General features: G+C 33.5%; 3 protein-coding genes and 1 long non-coding RNA gene across 12 annotated transcripts; 2 read left to right on the top strand and 2 right to left on the bottom strand.

Moving 5' to 3' along the window:
* The first annotated feature begins 3,337 nt into the window (after nucleotides 1-3,337).
* On the top strand, nucleotides 3,338-6,172 carry LOC102662117 (cytochrome P450 94C1). The gene has a single exon (XM_006577004.4). The coding sequence runs from the start codon at nucleotides 3,495-3,497 to the stop codon at nucleotides 5,115-5,117; it is 1,623 nt and encodes a 540-aa protein (XP_006577067.1). The 5' UTR covers nucleotides 3,338-3,494; the 3' UTR covers nucleotides 5,118-6,172.
* A 422-nt stretch (nucleotides 6,173-6,594) lies between these two features.
* LOC121174608 (uncharacterized) lies at nucleotides 6,595-8,948 on the bottom strand. The gene is made up of 2 exons (XR_005890795.1): nucleotides 8,503-8,948; nucleotides 6,595-6,897 (listed from the first exon to the last, which is right to left on the bottom strand). It is a non-coding gene; the product is annotated as an uncharacterized lncRNA (long non-coding RNA).
* A 2,171-nt stretch (nucleotides 8,949-11,119) lies between these two features.
* On the top strand, nucleotides 11,120-15,629 carry LOC100793716 (subtilisin-like protease SBT4.15). The gene is made up of 10 exons (XM_006577002.3): nucleotides 11,120-11,196; nucleotides 11,292-11,389; nucleotides 11,544-11,687; nucleotides 11,770-11,875; nucleotides 13,030-13,540; nucleotides 13,834-13,934; nucleotides 14,034-14,261; nucleotides 14,351-14,459; nucleotides 14,541-14,754; nucleotides 14,847-15,629. The coding sequence occupies exons 1-10, from the start codon at nucleotides 11,120-11,122 to the stop codon at nucleotides 15,392-15,394; spliced, it is 2,136 nt and encodes a 711-aa protein (XP_006577065.3). The 3' UTR covers nucleotides 15,395-15,629.
* A 135-nt stretch (nucleotides 15,630-15,764) lies between these two features.
* LOC778152 (transcriptional activator hacA) lies at nucleotides 15,765-20,913 on the bottom strand. Of its 9 annotated transcripts, none has more exons than XM_041014144.1 (8): nucleotides 20,429-20,913; nucleotides 19,036-19,215; nucleotides 18,879-18,956; nucleotides 17,382-17,447; nucleotides 17,129-17,194; nucleotides 16,961-17,026; nucleotides 16,630-16,693; nucleotides 15,765-16,542 (listed from the first exon to the last, which is right to left on the bottom strand). In XM_041014144.1, the coding sequence occupies exons 1-8, from the start codon at nucleotides 20,696-20,698 to the stop codon at nucleotides 16,172-16,174; spliced, it is 1,161 nt and encodes a 386-aa protein (XP_040870078.1). In that variant the 5' UTR covers nucleotides 20,699-20,913; the 3' UTR covers nucleotides 15,765-16,171. The 9 variants fall into 9 exon arrangements, with proteins under 9 accessions (XP_040870078.1, XP_040870079.1, XP_040870076.1 ...); XM_041014145.1 differs by having other exon boundaries at nucleotides 15,765-16,332; nucleotides 16,471-16,693; nucleotides 20,429-20,895; XM_041014142.1 differs by having other exon boundaries at nucleotides 15,765-16,332; nucleotides 16,471-16,542; nucleotides 16,630-17,026; nucleotides 20,429-20,893.
* Between the last annotated feature and the right edge of the window lie 1,452 nt (nucleotides 20,914-22,365).

Raw genomic sequence — 22,365 nt, 5'->3', positions numbered from 1 at the left:
GTGTACGTGAATCATACAACATTATCCTCAAGTGGATTTGGGGAGTGAAGAAATACTAGCCTCAACACTTTTCGAGAATAAAATTGAATTCTCGTATTGCTAAGTGTGTGATATTAAATTAAGGAAGTTTATTTTAGTTGGTTGAGAAATGTGTTTAAGCATTATAAATCAATTGGTATATGTATTTAATTCTTACATATAAAAAAATATCTGGCATTTAAATCTTTAGAATATTGCAGTAAAACAAATCTTTAGAATATTAATATTGCAGTAAAACAAATCTTTTGAATATCTAACATACCGTATACGGTAATTAATTAAGATAAAATTTGACTACCTTCAATAACATACCGTATATATAAATAAAAAATAACATACCATGTATGGTAATTATTGATTAAGATAAAAAAATTTCCCTAAAAAAAATTAAGATGAAATTCAACTATCTTAAATTTTCGCGTACTCCTACTACTACCGTGGATACGTAACGAACGAGTTATGCATGACTCGTGCACCTTTATTGCAACCCTACCGTGGGACTCATGTACCTTTATTGCAACCCTACCGTGGGACTCATGTGGGCCCAAATGATAAGGGAAACAAAATCTATATAGAGATATAGTGCTTATGTGTGAATAATAATGAAAGCAGACCCAAAAGAAAAAGACATATGAATAATAAAAAAAGTTCTGTATTTTTTTGAATATTTATAACATTTAAAAAAAAAAAAAAGAGAGGTCATGATGCTTACTTAGTGCAAGGGAATACATTACCATCATCTCAACACAGACTCTTCTAATGTGATAATGTGTTATTACAGATATCACCATCATCTTAGAATGAAGATCAACATGAGAAGAAGATGCAGATCGACGTAGCAGATTGTCAGGTCAAGGAGAACATCATATACAGAGCGGAAGAGTACCTCAAAATCCATCAGATACAATATCTATCTTTTAGAAAAATATATCTGAAAAAATATAATCAATTCAAAATTATGAATGGAACTCTTCACAACTTTATAATATCTGTACTGCTTTAAAATAAAAACATAATACTGAATCATGTATACATTTTCAATAGCTAAGAATAACACCCTTTTGTTTTTAACTTTTATAAAACTTTGATTCATTTTTAAGTTCTAAAAATCATAAAAGATTGAGTGTAAGCGACATCATTATTTTTATTAAATGTAGAGATAAATACTATTATGGTTCAAGGGACAACGGGTTGAGGGTGGGGCATAGTGTTCATGTGCTATGGCAGGATCAGAGGAGGAGAGTGAATATAACATTAACATGATTTGATATTGGAATAAATAAAAGGGGGATTGAATAGTTAGGAGTTGGAGAATCATCGTTAGTCGGTTGGGTCTAGTCAGAAATAGGATAAATTATGAAGGATGGGCGAGGCGAATGAACAACTACTTTTAGTGGCTATCTTAATCTAAGATTTTGAATTGCTCAAGAAAAAAAAAAATGTATTCTATTACTTAAAATAAGGAACACATTGGAAACGTTTTCTCTTACTCAACCATGATATTTAACTGTGTATTTTATTAATTAAAATATAGAACACATTCAGGCTCCGCCAATAAACAATTTCCTCCTAATATCCCCTCCTACTCTCCAATCTCCATCAGTTTTTGTGTAATCTTTGCCCTAAGTAAACCCTCATTAATGGAGAACAACTTCACGTTAGCTTAATTTGCTCTCACAGTGAAAGAGTAAATTAAACTTGTCAAATTAACAATATAACATGATGAAGAATAGGAGAGAGATTGTTGTTTGAAGAAGAGTTCACGACCCTTTATACATTATAAAATAAAATAAAGAATGAATGACAAGTACTATATTAATTTTTAAAAAAGTTAAAAGATAAAATTGAAAAATAAAATAAAAATTAAATCGAATCAAAAGAATAAATTACAGGATCAAACTCCTAATATTAAGTAGTCTCCTTTGACATCCCCCAACCACAACATTTTTCGGGTAGCATGAGGAGTGGTTCATAATAGAGGTAGTGTTGGCCTATGTTTTCAGTGGCATCTATACGTATTTTATCTTCCAGCATTCCTTATGCTGGTTCTTTTATAATATTTCTTCGGCTTAGAAAAATTAGAAGATAAAAAAATTAATTTAACCAAAATAATTGTATCTTTTAACATAAACCTAACAGGTGAGTGTTGTATTACATCACACTTACAATTTACAATGGAATTAAGCTAAGCCTGAGAAATTACTAAACTTTCTCTTATTTAATTTAAAGGAAATAAAATAAATAAATAAAAATTAAACGAAAAAGATATTTTTTTAAAACAATTGTTTCTAAACGTTATTTTTTTTCTTTTTAATCAACCAAAAATGTATCATTATTACTAATTTTTTATTTTCTCTTGTTTCCCTCTCATCCAAATAAGCTATAATGTCATGTTTGGTACAAATACAGGAAATAATTTTAAGTAGATGAAAATAGGTTGCTAATGTTTGGTTCTATAGATTTAGAGTGCAAATAATTTTAAAATTAGTGAAACTCATTAAACTATTTTTACTTATCTTTTATATCTCTTTTGCTCATATCTTTTTTTATTCATTTTCATTTTATATCTCAGATATTTTTACTCATTTTTTTTATTTCCATTCATCCCGTTTTTCTTCTATGTACATAAGGTCTAAACGATTAAGATGATCTTATGTGTTAAATATTAGAAAAGAAAGAAATAAATGGATAAAAAGGAAAGAAAACATAGTAATAAATGTAACAATTGACATGAATAGATAAAAAAAAAGATGAAAAAGAGATATAAATTTTGTATAAAAAACGGGTCATAAAATAATGAAGAAAATGACGTAAATTTTATTGTAGTTGTGAATAATTTTTTTTTAATTTTCATATTATTTTATAGTTTTATCTTTTTTTCATCACATGGGTTATTTTATTTCCTCAAAATAGAACACGTGAGTTTATGTACGTGCCGACAAAGTTACATTATAGGTAATTCAGCAAGTAGAGATGCCTGCTCTAACTGACTTTGTTATAGGAATGGCATGGCTTCTTCATGTCCGAGTTCAATTGTTCTTTGTTGAATCATTTTTCCTTTTTTCTAAAAAAAAATAAGGATATTTTACTCATAAAAACTTCACATATCATTTATTCATCTTGTTTGAATGAGAAAAAATAATCTATTAAAATGTGTAATATTTCATATATTTTTAATCTAAAAATAATTAGTAGTAGTATAATATAAGAATAACGTAATTTATTGTTTGAAAGCACAAGCAAAATCATTACATAATACAGGAATTACGTACCTCTTGCATAAGTGAATTGTATGCCCTGTATAGTAATTTTTTTAATTCAGAAAAATGGTCATCAAAATAATAATAGTATCATCCATCTAATAATTTATTTCTCCAATCACACGTACGCACACTTATATACATATATATCCTCAGAACCCTGCCCTGTATTCAATCTTTATCCATAATCCATCAATGGAGCTAGAGCTTGAATCTTTTACACTGTGCACTCTGATGCAGCTCTTCACCAACATCCCCTTTGGCAGCACACTGTGTCTTTCACTGGCCATTATCATCATCACCCTCGTGATCCTCACTACCTTTTCTTCATCTCTCTTCCTTCGCTGGCCAAAAATAATCACTTTCTTCTGTAGCTGCGAAACATGCCAGGCCTATCTCACTTCAGGTTGGTCCAAAACCTTCGACAACCTTTGCGATTGGTACGCTCACCTCCTCCGAAACTCGCCGACAAAAACCATCCACATCCACGTCCTCCGAAACACCATCACCGCCAACCCCGACAACGTGGAATACATGCTCAAGACCAGGTTCCACAACTTCCCCAAGGGAAAAACGTTCTCCACCATCCTCGGCGATTTCCTCGGCCGAGGAATCTTCAACGTCGACGGAGAATCCTGGAGCTTCCAGAAGAAGATGGCGAGTCTTGAACTCAGCAAGAACTCGATAAGATCCTTCGCCTTCGAGGTCGTCAAATTCGAAATCAAAGACCGACTCATCCCTCTCCTTGTTCTGTCCAAACAAAATGACTGTGTTTTGGATTTACAAGACGTTTTCAAGAGATTCTCGTTCGACAGCATTTGTAGATTCTCCTTCGGGTTGGACCCTATGTGTCTGGAGCTGTCTCTGCCTATATCGGAGTTTGCTATGTCCTTTGACTTGGCGTCGAAACTGTCCGCGGAGAGAGCCATGTCGGTGTCCCCTCTAATATGGAAGATCAAACGGTTCCTCAACGTGGGCTCCGAGAAGAAGCTGAGAAAAGCTATTAAAATGATTGACATCTTAGCCAGAGAAGTCATAAGACAAAGAAGAAAAATGGGGTTTTCATCAATTTCACCTCATAAGGACGACTTGTTATCACGGTTCATGAGAACCATCACTGATGACACATACTTAAAAGACATTATCGTAAGTTTCTTGCTAGCCGGTCGTGATACCGTGGCTTCGGCTCTAACAAGCTTCTTTTGGCTCTTAGCAAAACACCCAGAAGTGGAATCCCAAATTCTTCTAGAAGCAGAGCAAGTAATTGGATCAGACTATAACAAAGACCTTACAAGCTATGAAGAGCTTCAACAACTGCACTATTTACAAGCTGCGGCGAATGAAAGCATGAGACTTTATCCTCCGATTCAATTCGATTCCAAGTTTTGCTTAGAAGATGATGTGTTGCCTGATGGGACTTTTGTGAAGAGAGGAACTAGGGTTACTTACCATCCCTACGCGATGGGGCGTTTGGAGGAGATATGGGGTTCGGATTGCTTTGAGTTTAGGCCAGAGAGGTGGTTGAAGGAAGGACTTTTTTGCCCTCAGAATCCGTTCAAGTATCCGGTTTTTCAAGCGGGGATAAGGGTGTGTTTGGGGAAAGAAATGGCACTGTTGGAGCTCAAGAGTGTGGCGCTTTCGTTGCTTCGGAGGTTCCACATCGAATTGGCGGCACCACCACCGCATCATCATCATCACAGTACCCCACGTTTCTCGCCAGGCCTCACTGCAACTTTTAGTTGCGGTCTTCGCGTAAAGGTACGTGAACAAGGAACCCAACAACGACAACACACTACTCAACCTCTTCATCATTCATAGTGATTATGAACGAATATTCATAATTATCCCACCTGGCTGTTGACAAGGGAGAAAATAATATAAAAGAAATTATGAATCTTTGAGAAAATTGGATGATATACACTTCGGTTCTTAATTATTACTTAATTCTTGCATAAAAGCACTATTAAATATTAATATTATCAGAAAGAAATTTCATGTAAACTACATATATATATATATATACAAGACTTTTTTTAATAAATAAGAATTTTGGGAAGAAAAAAATTACGCGATGAACTAATTGAAAAACATCTTAGTATGATATTTAAAATAATTCTTATAAAAATCTACCATCTAACCTATGTGATAATTTATAATTAGGTGAGTGCAAAAACTCTTTACGAGCGTATTCTATTAAATTAGTAGATATACTTGTATATTTTCACCATGCTTTTGTGTTAATTTGGTTGTAAAATTCTTATGCTTGAGTATATATATGGTCCTTAGCTTGAGATTGTTTAAAGCCTATGTAAATAAAAGATCTTGCAAACAAAGTATATATATATATATATATATATATATAAGTGTGTGTGTGTAGACGATATTGTAAGTGTCAAACGGGGAAGAAAGGCACACCATTTATTTTTTGGCGCACTGCTAGGTGATTGACGATGCAATGCAATGGACAGGTGCTGAGCCTTGCACCACTAGAATGCTGTCAGTGTATTTCTGCTCGCGTTATTCTACCGGATTACACAAGTAACATTGAATAAGCTCTAAGCAACTGTTTTTGCTTTTTTCTTTCTTTCTTTCTTTTTTAACTGTGCATTTGGATCACTATTTGTGAATTCGATTGTAGATCAGTGCGCCACAAAATTTGCAACCAACTAAAGATATAGACTTGCACTGTGTAGTTAATTGTTTTCTTACACGTGTCTGACGTACGTGAAAAAAACAAAAAACATTATTTTTTAAAAATAATTTAAACCTGGTAGGCATATTTATATCAAATGTCTAATGTAATAAAAACACAGTATTATGTGTATTACCACAATTGAAAACTATTTAAACTTATATAATTTTACTTATTTTAACCTGTGGCAAAGTGGAAATCAATCGTATTATAGTATCTTTCTTTTTGGTAACGATCTTAATAATCTTTCTAATCCTTACTAAAAAGCAATGATGAAATGATATTAAAAGTATGAGAGAATTTACCGGATACATGTTAATAGAGTAAAGTTTACCATTTTATGAGAGGAAATTAGTATTAAAAAGGAAAGTAAATGTGAAGAAGAACAAGAGAAGAAGAGGCCAGGAAAGTAAATTATGTTTCTCTTTAGTTAATTATTTAATTACATTTATAGTATATTATATAAATTTCAGTAAAAAAAATATATTATATAAATGAATGATAAGGCGTTGTTGTTGTTGTTGTAGTATAGTATTTACCGTTAATTTCATTTTATTAAGTAATAATGTGATAGATGAAGTGTCACATCATTTAAGATAACACTTAACCAAATTAAAGCTACATCATTCTTATTATTTATTGTTTTTAAAAAAATCAAATTATTATATTTCATTAACTTATAAATTTTTTTAAGAAAAAACTTGCTCACCCCCTAGAGGACGGCGGATGACGACCACCGATCCCTCTCGTCATTGTCGGACTAGGTCCTGGAGAACATCCTGGAATGTGTGCTCCACTTCCTCACCTACTGTCGCCATGCCACCTCACTGGTCTGCAAGCCCTAGCACCTCACTTTTCGTTTGCAGTGTTGCAATCACTGAATCGCCGTCCTTGACAACACACATGCTTAATATACATATAACAAAAAAATATTTTTTGGTGAGCCTAAAGTAAGAATTTGAGCTGCCTGAGAATATAAAAGGAGCTAACAATTATCCAAACAAGCTAGGAGAAACAAAACTTACAAAAAAGGACCAAGAAAATAAAAATAAAAAATCCTAAAAATAGTGTTGTTGTTTGACTAGAATAATTCACTTCATAGGACATCAATCACTAATCCAACCGTTCATATTGAAGAATCACACGTCTTGAAGTTGCTGTCAAAGTTCTAGTTTGATCCAACAATGAATGCATATTCAGTAACGAGGTTACAGTAACTATCTTGTTATTCTTGTGTTATCTAAGTTGGCTTTCTCACTTCTTTTCCCTCCTAGTGACTATAGTTTACTATCAAGAATAAGTCCTCTCTCGATGTCCTAACTTATACTTAGACGTACAAGTGATACATGAAGTGACCTTGCACACTTGGGTCTTTCGCTACAGATGAAGAAAGCTCAATACCCAACACGTCTTCCTCTCACGATTATATGAAGATGACTATCAATCTGATAATCTCACAACAACCTTCAAACTTCCACCTTGATATTTCCTAAACCATCTTAATAACATCAATATCATAACTGTGTTTTTTTTTCAATTGCAACAACTTAGCATCGATCAGTACATTATACATATCCAATGGTATGTCACATCAATATGTATTCGGATATGCAACGAAAAGTTAAATTAATTCTTACCAACATAATACAACTTTAACTATAACAAAACAATAAATATTTATCTTAAGCAGAATTAAGCTCATACTAGAGTTTCTTCATCCATAAGCTACTACTTGCATGATTTTATAATGACAATAAATCTGCCTCAATGGGTGGACGACAATGCTACACACCTTAGCAAATTAGATTGTCAAGCTATATAGGTACCCTTGCAAACTTAATCAAGTAGTCTAAACTGTACTTTTTGAGAATCAATATCTCTCTAGCTATATCTGATTTGTATTCCCCACATAAGGTAGGCTTATTGATCTTCTAAAAAACAAAGAGACTAGTAGTGCCACAGGAAACCTAAAACATTTCACCGCATTCTATTTCTCTCCACCCGGATTTGACAAAAATCTAATGATCAATATCTAAGTGACAAGTATACTGTCATGCTATAGAGTAATTATGATCTATTAATTTTTAAATATTGGCAACTTTATCTAGAGGACTTGGTTGAAAATTTTTAAAACTTGTAATTATTTTTAATTCTTTTATAATTATTATTTTTGTTTTTTTTATTCTTTGAAAAACAAATTAAGATAGGCAATGAAGAACATGAATATAAAAAATTTCACACACACCCGCTCACAATGGCAAGTTCAATATCATACAAATTCTTCAAAACTGGAAAGAGATAAAAAATAAATTTGCTTAATGTAAATTTCTTCTGTTAAATCACAAGAACAAACAAAACTAATGTGTCACAGTCCACATATAACCCAATAACAAATTACAATCAAATAGCAAAAAGAAGCCAAAAACAGAACTATTCAAGAACATTAAAATTTGAAAAACTTCAAGAACCCATTGAAGAATTAAAAGAAATCCAGTGAAAAACTTCAAGAACCAGTTAAGACAGCCTTCAATCGAGTGGGGTAGTTTAGTTTGGAAGAAGTGTGAGAGCCAAATTTGAATTTATGGCCCGACAGAATGAAACTCCGACAGCGGCACGGCGGTGAGCGCTTCTCCTTCAATCACGCTATCGTCCTCCGCGGTGGCAAGTGAAAGTCAGGCCAGATTTGGATTCGTATGGTGTGATGCGGCAGAAATCCAACAACGACGTGGAAGTGACTGCTCCTCCTTCAACCCTGTCACCGTCAAAAGTCACGGCAGATCGGGATTTGAAAGGCCTTGGGAGAGTTGAAGGAGCCCACCTCCAAACCTAATTAAACCACCAATGGCGGTTTGGGTTTATCAAACCTAATTAGAGGAGGGGATGAAAGTAATGTTACATAAACGAGGAATATCAGCTGTAATAAGTTAAAATTTTGGAATAATCCCTGTAACTTTCTAGAAAATTAATTACAAGTTTTAAAAAAATGCAACTAGCTCCTATGGATAAAATTGCTAATATGTAAAAATTAATAAATCATAACTACTCTAATACCCTTAATAATACTTCCCATATTAATAATTGGAATTTCAATATTAATAGTATTTAAAATCAAATCAAATAATTTTAAAAAATTTTATTTTTTATTTTAATCAAACTAACTCTATAAATCTATACGTGTGTGGGGGGTTTTAATATGTAGATATCCTTTTTCATTCAATAAATTTAAGTTAAGGATACATAAATATCAATCATTTTGAAGAAAAATAATAATAAATCTGGAACGAAATTAAGCAACAATTTATTTTAACAATAGTAATATAATTTGAATAACCTCTCAAATTTTTCATGTTTCTGTTGTGGATCGATATGTTATAATTAATGCTCGAGAGCATACTAAAATTGTAAAAACGAATCCAATGTGCTGTACGTTGTGCATCATGATATCACATTAGAGGGGACAAGCTTAAGTGGATATGTTGGGGAGAAAAAAAGTTGATAAAATGTTAAGGTCAAGAAGTGAACGAAAATGGTTTTTCAACATTAAAAAATTAAAGAGAATATACAAACAGGATCGTGTCGTTCGTGTTGAAAACTCGAGAAGACATTATTAATTTAAAGAATAGTTAAAAGTCTCTCTCCACATTTTTTAAATATATAAAATATAAACTCATCAGCATGCATGCAATCATAGCGATTGTATGATTTTAAAGTCTTCTAACATCTGACGCAGGAGAACTTTACTATAATTATTGTTATTATTACTAATCATTATTAACAGATTAAGTATTAGCCTGTTAATTTGTGCCTGCGTTTATTTGGATTAGTCCATTACGAGGCTCAATAAGGGATTAGGGATGGGAAATGAATAAGATTTAGGTAGAATATCATAATATTTTCTTAATTTTTATTTATAAGACTTAATTATTTAATTTATCATAATTTAAAAATTAATAATAATAAATTTATCTTTCAACGTACACCTTTGGCGCCTAAAATATCACAATTGAGACAAAATTTGTCCTTCAACATACACAAAAAATGAAACAAATAAAATAAATAAAAAAGAAAAAAGGAGACAAATTAAAATTCAATGTACACTTTTGGTGTCTAATATCACAATTATATAACTTTGATTATTTGTGTCACATCATCTTATGTTAGCATATGAGTGTGTAAGTGATCTATAACATGTTACACATGTAAAATTTATTAAGAAAAAAATAATAATAACAAATTGATGGAAGAACCCAATTTACACATTCGGAAAAGAAAAAAAAACAAGAACCAAAATTGCCAAATTGAAAATGAAGTGACTTAAAATTGCAAAATTACAATATATAAAAATCAAAAGTAAAATTAAGCCTAAATTTTGAAAAATAGAAGAAAAAAATAATATCTTTTAAATCCAAAAATAAAATAAAATAGGAATAAGTAAGGCTTAGGTTTTGGGCTTTGATTTAGTCTTTATCCAAAGTTACGCATGGGCTGACCGAATGACATTGCCCTTTCTTTTTCTTTCATTTCTAATTAACTGTTACTGTTCAATTAATTTTTGATTGATGGAAGCATTTTGGGAATGGTCGTTACTTGATTTCACCAAAAAAAAAAAATGGTCGTTACTGACTAAGATCCAAAATCCAAGCCACCAAATACTCAGTCCTGGACACTGTCTTTCTCTTCCGTTCAAATGCCATTTCTTTCACGTTGCATAATCTTCTCCCCTTGCACTATACATGCAAGAACAAATTTTCAGTTTTCTAAACTAATTTCTTTGTTCATCACAGTATCGAACATATATACCTTTTTCTTTTCTTTTACCCTTAAGACAGTGTCTGTTGTAGAATGTATAATGCAATGAAGATGTTACACAATTTGTTATTATTACTTCTACTACCCCTCTTCTGCCTTTATCATTTGCCCGTTCAAGGATCAAATGAACACGAAAGAAAGGTATGCCAATCGGGGAAAATTTCAGTTACCAAACTTATGGGGACTATTTTTTCAGAGACTGATCACTACTTAAAGTAATGAATAATTTGCTATAAGATTTGTTCATGATTTTTCAATTACACATTTCTTAATTGACGTGAATTTTGTGGGAAAATAAGAACAGCCATATATTGTATACATGGGAGAACTACCGGTGGCTAGAACCTATGCCGTGGAGAGCCACCACCACAACTTGCTAGAGGCTGCGATTGGAGAGTAATGATCTCTACTATCAAATTGAAATTCATTTGATTATAATTAATTTATTATGATTAATTAATGACTCTTTTTCTTTATTTTACTACATGCAGCAAGCAATTAGCCAGAGAGTCCAAAATACATAGTTATGGAAAGAGCTTCAACGGATTCGTTGCACGACTTTTACCACATGAGGCGGAGAAATTGCAAGGTATTAACAAACTAATCATTAATATTTATGGATGAAAAGAAAAGTACCTGTACATTTAACTGGGGAAAAGTGAGACTTTAGGTAGTGAAATGATCTATAAAGACACAAATGTTCTTTAAGAATTATTTATGCATTGGTATTTAATTTTATGCAGAGGAGGACAGTGTGGTATCTGTGTTTCCAAATACACACCGTAAACTACACACAACAAGGTCGTGGGACTTTTTAGGAATGCCCCTAAACGTGAAGAGAAACTCCAAGGTGGAAAGCCATATCATTGTGGGCGTGTTAGATACAGGTATGAATAAAACATTTCTCTAATAAATAATATTAGTAGGAAAAACGGATGATTAATTCTTGTTCTAATTATTATTAAATAGGTATTTGGGTTGATTGCCCCAGTTTCAACGCTGAGGGCTATGGACCTCCCCCACGTAGATGGAAAGGCAAATGTGAAACGGGAGCAAACTTTACTGGCTGCAACAAGTATTGTTCTATGCATCACTTATATCTTTGTGACTTTGTCCAATGATCACGACCACAGAAAAAGTGAACATATATCTATTCATCTTTCTTACATAATTTAATAATATTTTATTAGATAATTTTATCTCAACTCATTGTTAGATTAAAACTTCTTATATAAAATTATAATGCAAAATTTTAGATTAATTTAAGATTATTTGATGTCTTGGTCATCTACATCAAAATTAATTAATTTAATATATATCTTTAAAGTACATGGAAATAAAAATCATCTAATTGTTTTATTATTATTCAACTTTTGGAAGATTTGCCACATAATTTAAATTATATATATTATAAGAGAAATCTTAACAACACATTTTTAACCTACTCTTTTATTATTAGTTAAAACTCGTTGAAAATTTCAAAATATTATAAGTTTTACTTCTTATTTAATAAAATTTATTTCTAATTTTTTAGTCTCACATCTCAATTTTGAGTTTCACTTCTTATAAAGGATAAATTAATGTATGATTCACAATCACACGATATCGGTTCATCTTCGTGTGACATGATGATTAATTTTTTCTTGTAAACACAAAAATTTGAATACATGTCATTAATTATTTCAGTGAAGGTTTAGATCATGTAATAATTTTTCAAATGAGTGTGTTAATTACATGATACAGGATCATGTTGTCTCAATCAATTTGCATATAACACATTATTAACTCTTAGATAAATTGAAAAATGTGGATACATATAACATAAGAACTGACTGAAAGCAAATAATATTCTGACCATAAAAAAATTTCTTGTGTAATAAAGAATTTATCCTAGCACTGGTGACAAAATTATAATTAATAATTAGATGGATGAAAATAACACTTCATATAAAAATAAAATCAGTGACATTATAAAGGTGAGTACGTGTACACCAACATGTATAAACCAATCCCTCCCTTTAAAATTATTTTAAAAATTTAAATTATACCATGTTAGTTATTAATTAGCCCCTTCTATATAAGTAACGAGCAAGAGTATAATAACAAGGTAAAATATATAACAAATAACACCTTTGAAAATACTTAATAAAATTATAAAGTACTCCTAGTGGCAAATATACGTATACGTACATATGCATTGCATGCAAGATTGATTTGATTTCATGGCAGCAAGGTGATCGGAGCAAAATACTTCAATCTGGCGAAGAGCAACTCACCCTCGGACAACCTGAGTCCGGCGGACGACATAGGGCACGGCACTCACACGGCGTCCACGGCGGCCGGAGCAGCGGTGAAGGGTGCGAGTCTCTACGGCATTGGCAAAGGCACGGCGAGGGGCGGGGTCCCCTCAGCCCGCGTGGCCATGTACAAGGTATGCTGGTTAGACGACTGCAACGACATGGACATGCTCGCCGCCTTTGACGAAGCCATCGCCGACGGCGTCAACATCATATCCATCTCCATTGGAGGCCCCTCCCATGACTTCTTCACCGACCCAATTGCCATTGGATCGTTCCACGCCATGGGGAGAGGGATTCTCACTTCTTGCTCTGCCGGCAACGGTGGCCCTCGCCCCATGACGGTCGAGAATGTCGCTCCCTGGCTTTTGACGGTGGCTGCTAGCGCCGTTAATCGCCAGTTCACTACACTTGTTGCTTTCGGTGATGGAAAGAACATAACAGTAAGTATAAATATTTGACATTTGCTAGAGATTAACGTATAAAACAAATTGTTAAGCTTCACGTTAACAACCTTGAGAGTCTTATTAAGATGTATACTTAAGTGGGTAAACCTTGTATATGGTTTGGTGGTTCAATCTGTCCATCTAAAAGGTTTATTGGTCCATGCAAGCATATCTTGTATATGGTCATTAAATGATTAGTTGAGGTGTAAACCAAACATACTGGCTGAGCATGAAAAACAATTTGACGTTACAACAATGCATGGCTTATTTGGTTGGTGTATATGTGGTAGGGACTTTCTATTAATACCTTTGCCCCCAAGAAAAAGATGTATCCATTGACTAGTGGGCTCCTTGCGTCGAACCTTAGTGGAGAAGGCTACGGCAGTGCTAGGTATTGTTATTCATAATTGATCCTGATGCGGTTGCAAAATTGTTTATTAAAGAGATTATGATCAGTTTGAGAATACTAATGATTATAACTATGGTGTAGTGGTTGTGATTATGGGACTCTAAGTAAGGAAAAGGTACAGGGCAGGATAGTGTACTGCGTTGGGGGAACAGGCACTCAGGATTTAACCATCAAAGAATTAGGGGGAGCAGGTGCCATCATAGGCCTTGATGAGGAAATTGACGCCTCCTACACCACAGTCATTCCAGGGACATTTGTTGAAGCCAGTACTGTGGGCAATACCATTGATCTCTACATCAATTCCACAAAGTACGTTCTTTTTTTCTTTCATTGTCCTTTTCACCATGCCCAAATGGGTAATGTCATAACTTTTTCATGTTTATTAAATTGGAATTCAGGAATGCTAGAGCGGTTATTCACAAGACAACAACTACAGAAGTCCCTGCTCCATTCCTTGCTTCTTTTTCATCTAGAGGTCCTCAAACAATCACCCCAAATATCCTCAAGGTGATGTCTCTCTCTCTTTCCCTTTTGTTCCAATTGCTTGGCTTCTAAATTTCTACGTATTGTATTATGTATGGGAATTAGCCTGACTTGGTTGCCCCGGGAGTGAACATACTAGCTGCATATTCCAAATTGGTAACACTAACAGGGTACCATGAAGACAATCGTTACGATGTATTTAACATATTATCAGGAACATCTATGGCATGTCCACATGCCACTGCAACCGCTGCCTATGTCAAATCCTTCCACCCTGATTGGAGTCCTGCTGCAATTAAATCTGCTCTCATGACCACTGGTGAGAAAATTAGAATATTGAATTGTGCTAAAATTCTTGGTGGACAAGAAAATTTCATTATCAAATCTAACATTTTGTTTTCTACTATTCAGCAACTCCCATCAAAATCAGTGACAATTTCACGGAACTGGGATCTGGGTCGGGTCAGATTGACCCTGTAAAAGCATTACATCCTGGCCTGGTTTACGACATGAGAATAAGCTCCTACATCGGCTTCCTTTGCAAGGCAGGCTTCAACAATACCAACATTGGCATACTGATAGGCAAACCAAATTTCAATTGCACAAGCATTAAGCCTTCGCCAGGCACTGATGGAATCAACTACCCCAGCATGCATATCCAGCTCTTGAGTGCAAGTGATAGAATTTCTGCAGTTTTTCTTCGAACTGTGACTAATGTAGGATCTCGAAATTCAACTTACAAGGCTAAAGTTACAACACCCAAGGGTCTTTCTGTGAAGGTCAAGCCAAATATATTGAAGTTTAGTCGGTTGCACCAAAAACTGTCGTTTAAGGTTGTGCTGAAGGGACCTCCAATGCCGGAGGACACATTTGTGGAATCTGCATCACTTGAATGGAAAGACTCTGAACACACTGTCAGAAGTCCGATACTTGTCTTTAAGCCTATGACTGTGTATTGAACCAAAGCCCGTAGTCGACACATTGGATAATCTAGGAATTTGAGCTCAGGAATTTTTGGATTAAATAGAAAAATATTCATGAGTTTTTTTTTTTTGTGTAGCAAAAAAAAAAAGGTTCAAAAGTTTTCCTTCTTTCCCTTGTTTTGAATATTTGCTTAAGCTTAACGAAAAAGAATTTAGCAGCGCGAATGATAATTAACACAAGACTATTTCATGTCATTCACCCTAGGACCCGGCCAAATTTTGAGCCTAATAAACAACCTGCAGATATTCAGGCTCTAAAATGTAATAGGATATAAAAGCCGTTGTGCGCAAGCACCGAAAAACCTAGTTAACTGCATTTTGAGCTCAACATTATTAAATATCTCCATTTCCGCTGAAAGATTATCTCATTTCTCAAGGATAAAAGGTACATAGGCCTAAATTTCTCTCCTCCTGTCCTTACAAGACATAACACAATTTCTGAGGTTTACTGATCAGAAACTGAAAGTTAAAGAATCCGGAACATAATAACTAATTAAAAAATTTGGTCAGTTTCACCATTCAAGAAACCAACTTCCCTATGCCCCTCTCTCCTCCGCGGGAGGAAAAAAAATCCTTCTATGAATAAAAAAGAAACAAGCAAGATTGTTGGCAAAAAAAATTAATCTTCAACTAAGTCAGCGCTATACATGATTTGGAGTTCAGTTCTTTTCCTTCAAAGGTCCTCAATGGAAAAAGTTAACCTGTGTGGCGGAACTTGCTCCCTTTGAACTTTGAATATTGCATATTAAAAATTCAACAGTGCATCCGGGACTGGCGGTTATGGATGCTTTTCTGCTTTGTTAGTTCCTTTCTCCTCTTTCTTGCTTCTGCAGCAGCAACTGCATCCACTAGATTTCTCCCCTGGCAAATGCACTGTCCTTGTTTCTTTTCCAGTGAAGAAGTTGCAATATAAGCTGTTGAAGATACTTTATTGTTAGGAGCAGAATGTAATTGAAATTCATGTTCTTGTTTGACAGCAGAAGCATGACCATTACAACCAAGTGAAGGTTCATGATATTTTTCTATAATGTAACATCCTGTTTTCTTCTCACCTCCATCCAAAGAAGATCTTGGAGTGGCCCAACCAGGGCCATTAATAGATATGGCCTCTGTCCAGCCAGAAGCTGCTGTTTTAAGTTTGATAGGTAACGCTGCTTGATAATCCACATTTGCCATTGTATTCAAAGATGAACTAGAACTACATGGTTTACCTAGAGATAGATTATCTTGTTCATCTTTCAGGCTACTGGAAGGAGATGATTGTTGATTTCCAAACTGTGGAAGAGGGAATAACCAAGGACATGGAAACATGTAAAATGGATTTTGTGTTCGATTATCATTTATAAGGTTATTTTGCTTGTGACGTGATTCAGATTCGGAAGAACAAGGAACATAGGCATTAGGTGGAATGGAGAAGGAATTCAATGATGTATTTTGTAAATGAACCGGATTAGAAAACTGAAGGATGGAAGGCCAAAATATCTGTGGAACTGGAAAATGGTTATAAAGGAACCATGGACCGTTACCAGACAAAGGTGTTACCTCAGCCACAGATGACCCAGGCTCAACAGGAGTTTTCTCCACTTCAGTGTTTATTGACTTGGCTATCTGCATATGGAAGATGATGTTGATTTACCTGTATTGATATACTTCCTTTGCAAACAAAAGTTATACTATGCTTAAGATTTCTACAATAGTAAAACATCTTACCTGTGCCTTCAAGTGCTTATTTGTAGTCTCCAAAGACTGATACTCATTCAAAGCCAATTGCTTCTCCTTTTTGCCAGAAATGTCACAAAATGTGGTATAGAGTGAATGATCAGGTAAACATCAAACAGGATAAATAAATTGAGAAATGATAAATATCTTAAATAGATGTTTCATACAAATAAGTGCAACAAAATAAAGAGGAAGTGGAAAAGGAAAATATTAACAAGATATCAAATAAGAGATAGTACCATACCCTCTTTAGGTTTTCATTCTCCACCACCAAAGAGGCAGCTTTTCTAGTTAACTCCTCACACAAAGCCTGAAACATTTTTATATATACAGACATAAAAAGGGGAAACTTCTCAAAATTTCAATGAGAAATCAATCAACCAGAACAAATAGGCAGCTCAAAAAGAATCAGAGTTTAATAGTTCTTTTTAAATATCAGGCTTATTTTAAATTTATCATTCACATAAGTAATATGGGATTGAAATCTGCAATAACCTTTACTTATACATTCATAATTCAACTATAGATTCAAGAGCCTTTTGGTCCAGCCAAAAATATGTTGGGATACAGAATAATATAGAAATGGAACTCCTAATCTGAAAGTTTTGCTTCAAAGATCTTGCCAATAAAAAAGATAGATTTGATATCTTATTGACGTAACATGTATTGCCAATTAATATTATTAATTCAAACTAAAAAAATAGCAGAATGTGAATGAGAAGTCTAAAGGAAAAAGAAAGAACGAAACGCAGGACAGGATAAAAAAATAGTACTGTAAAGTGCGGAGGAATAGAGGTTAACATGATTTTCGTTCTGCCTGCCTAACTCTCAAGACAATCAAAATAGGGCTTGTTATAGTTATCATGCACTGTGAAAAACATGCTTAATCCTCTATCCTGTTATAGCGCACTATTGACAACTTCTCAACTTCTGTATTTTTTTGGGATACTGAGGAGAAGTCAAGTTGTTTGTAACTAAATCTTTGTTCTGGTGGCCTAGCTCTTAATACAATAAAAATAGGCTTATAGCTATCATGCACTATGAAAAACATGCTTAACCATGTTAGCTTCGGGTACAAAACCACATGCAACTTTGCTGTGACAGATCTAGAAATTTTATGTTGTGGCGGCAATACTCTTATTATAGAAATTTTTTATACTGTATTTCAATTTATGAAGACAATTTATGATTACACATGTATATTGCATTAAGAAAATTTAAAAGTTTGTGGGGCCAATAGATTCATCCTTGCTTGTTCGTTCATTAGATGCTTTAAGAAATTTAAATTCCAACCTTTCTGTCTTGTGAGAAGTAGGGACTTATAAAAACAATCATATCATGGCTAGTGCCACAACAGGGACTGAGACTATGCTACAAGTTTGAAGGGCATTACAAGATGTGCTGTTCTATGATCATGGTACATTCATTGCTACAATAATAATTTAGATCGTCATCCAATTAATAATTACAGTGGGAATAAGCCATGTCCAATGAACAACTGTATCAAGGAGGGAATGAATAATAAATAAGTAAATCTGAAGATCCCTAAAGTAGAACTGATGATTAGAACGCACAAACTATAAATTTGACACACATTCAAACCATGTTGTCTATTGAAAAAAATGGAGTCAACACTGGCATTTCTGCAAAACTCATCAACCATGTGCTAGGTGTGTGCTTGGTTTAGATTTGGGACATAAGTATATCTAACAATAGTGAATTGATTTGTCTTTGTAAATACCTGCCTACGGCGAATTGTCTGTCTAGCTGACTCTCTATTTGCCAATATCCTACGTATCCTCCTTACTTCTTTTTCTTCCTAAACAGAAAGTCCAGTAAATTACAAGTATAAACTATACCCAGAATGTGCAGTAGAAAAAAATTTCACGCTCTTATACCTCAGTTAAATTTCGCCTTGACTTGCGGCTTCGAACTAAGGAGTAACTTGTGTTAGGTAATACATCAGCATCCTGCTCCACCTTCATGTGTCTCGAGCAGTCATCCTGCTGAAACATTTCTGTTTCTACAGTTGTAGTGGATATCTTTTCATCTGGATACTGACCTGCAATAGCTTGGCCCTGCCATAAATTAAACCATTTCTAAATTCCTGCATAAAATGTTACAACTTGGTGATACTCTCTTAATTATTTGATGTGAGCTTTATTTAATTGACTTATCCAATTTTATAACAAGGAAAAGAAAATTAACTGTGTTAATCTCCAGAAAATGCAGGGACATAATAGTTTGCAAAGAGAGGAAACCAAAAGAAAGTGAAGAAAATATACTTAGGCATGAATGTCACATTGAAAAAGTCTCACACTAGGTATTCTGAATATTACCCGATTATTAAAAAAAATGGAAATAAATTCAAGCAAGCAATATTAGACATGTTATTAGCTTGTTTTATTCATAGGCACTAGCTTTACCAATAGATTGTTAGTGCGGGCATGGGCATGAATTTTTATCGTAGGAATATCCCTTTAGCAGAGTACCAAAAGTAGTTGTATATAATGTAAGAAGGATTTGTTTTTTCTAAAGCATGCAAAGATAAAGTAAGTAAGGTAAGATTCTAAGTCAATTGTTATGTATGGAAAAGAAAATCAACTGTTGATATTCCAACACATCTATAATTTTTTATGCATGTCTTGACTATTAATTATTTTTTTTTATCAAATTACTTACTTTACTCTTTAAAGTAATCAACCATTGATTATGCTATAAGATTACTTACTTTACTCTATGGTAAGTTGCTAATTTTAGAGGAGGCATATCCATGAAATAAATATTTTCTTTCTTAATAAAAAAAATAATCAAAAGTAGTGGCTTTCAGTCCTAACAGTGGATGCTAACAAAAACCAATAAACATAACCAGTAATGACAAAAGAATGTGGGACTATGTTTCTCTATTTGTAAAATGCAACCCAGACAATGGATGAGTCTTAAATATAAAAACACTGGTCCCTACTACAAAGCTGTGGCTCAAAACCGCGATTATTTTGCTTACGGTTCTGTCAATTGTGTAAAACCTATCTTACATAATTCGATGCCCTATGTCTACGTTGAAATTGAAATAGTTATAGTATTACTATCTGAGTCGCTTCTTCCGCACCAATATAAAAAAATAAAAAACACATACCATTGGACTCGTGTTTGTGTTCGCATGAAAATATATGACATAATTCAATAGTGTTAGTGTATAAGATTAGGTACTATTTGTGATAGTGAAGTTGAAATTGGGCTGAAATTATGGGAATAAATAAATGAAAGAAGAATAGTGAAGGGAAAACGAACCCCAGGCCCAAGTGAGAGATCCGAATGAAGAAGAGTCGGTGACTCGCGAGTGACTCGGGTTGTGTCCTGTTTGGTGCACCATTTATCGGCGGAATGAGAGTCGCGCATTGCCAACTGCGCGAGAGTCTCCGCCGCTTGAATCTCCTCGGCGTCGACGAGCCGATCCAAACGGTGGCAGGAGGAAGACGAGTTAGAAGATGAAGAAGAAAAAGAGATGGTGGAAGCAGAGCGCTTCTCCGATTCCGCATCCATCATGGAGACGTTGTTCATGGCGTTGCAACAGAGAAAGAGAGAGAATATTAGTGTTGTTGGTGTTGTTATTCGAGTAACGGTGGAAAGAGCGAAGAACCGAACAGAACAGAGAGAGAGAGGGAGAGGGTATCACATCACTCAGTGGTGAGCAGGGGAAAGGCACAGATAGTAGATGAGTGCCACGTGTCGTGCCAGCTCAGAAGCGGACATATGTGATAATAAGCAGCGATGTATCTTGGATCGCCACGTTGAGGGAATTTGACCACGTAGGCGATTTGCCGCACTTCAAAAGTCGGCCCCTTTTAATTCAGCCTATAGTCCTATTATACTAATCAAATTCCAGTACCTCACCCCTCACCACAAAACTTTAAAAATCACATATTTACCAAACAATTCAATTTACATTTTTTTTTAATTTAAATAATTAGAATAAATTGAAAGTATAAAAAACACCCATATTTCCGTTGTTGTTAATGGGATAAATAAAAACACGCAACCAAGGAAATATGATTGTGTATAATCATATCTTGTTATTTCTTTTCACTTCCCACGTAATACATAGAAAATATCATTTATACTTTTGTTGTATTTTTTTTAACCTACATTAATAACAACGGAAATACATCTGAGTTTGCTAAATTTTTATGAAAAAATTATAAGAAATTGCAGATATATATTGCTTCTCTTAAACTAATCAAATTAATAGTAATATAAATGATTTTCTTGAATTAAAATTAAATTTATTAAGATACCATTTATCTTTTTTAATACTAATCTGTATCATATAAATTATACTTTTAACTAAAATTAAATTAATTATGATAGAAATTTCCATTTATAAAAGTAGTCAAATTAATTATTATTCAGATTTCCTTTATTAGTAGTAGTCAAAATAATTAAGATGTTAATTTATATCATAATTAATTTGATTATAACTAAAAAGATAACTTGTGTTATCATTAATTTAAATTTTAATTAGAAAGATAATTTATATTATATATATATATATATATATATATATATATATATATATAATCATTCCGTGAAGAGGGCGCGGAAAATATGGAGAAGGTTAGAAGGGGAAGGACGAATAAAAGGGTGAAAAAAATAAGGAAGGGGCAATAAAGGAGGTATAATTATTATTAGCCTTAGCTTTTTTCTCCCAAAATTGGCCCAAAAGACAAGTTGAAGACCTCCAAAGAGCAGCCCAGCAGTCCACAAGTGGCCTAAACTATTTGCACATTTGAACATCGAGAGTTATTGCAAATTGCTCTTGATCCTATCAAGCTGTTCAATTTTTTTTTATTTTACAATTATTCTTCAAGCAGAATCATAATTTTGTTAAATAAAATACAATAAAATCATAATTCAATTGTTATACAAATATTCAACAAAAACATATTTTTGCATATAAAATCTAAAAAGAAAACATATTCCCGTTGAATTTTTTTCACACCCCTTTCTATACAATAAAAATATGTTTTGTTAGATATATTTTCCAAGAAGAAGTAATTGCATAAGTTACTTTTTTACTTCAATTAATTTTAATACACATTATATTAATGACGACGTTAACTTTTGTAACAGTAATTAAATTAATTTGTTGCATAAATTGCCTGTTTTATTTTAATTTAAATCTAAATTAATGATGATATAAATTACTCCTTTTAATTATAATCAAAATA

This window comes from Glycine max, chromosome 3, assembly GCF_000004515.6.
Source record: "Glycine max cultivar Williams 82 chromosome 3, Glycine_max_v4.0, whole genome shotgun sequence".
NCBI lineage: Eukaryota > Viridiplantae > Streptophyta > Magnoliopsida > Fabales > Fabaceae > Glycine > Glycine max.
Note: the sequence above shows the minus strand (reverse complement) of the source record. Positions and strands in the feature narration are given on the sequence as shown.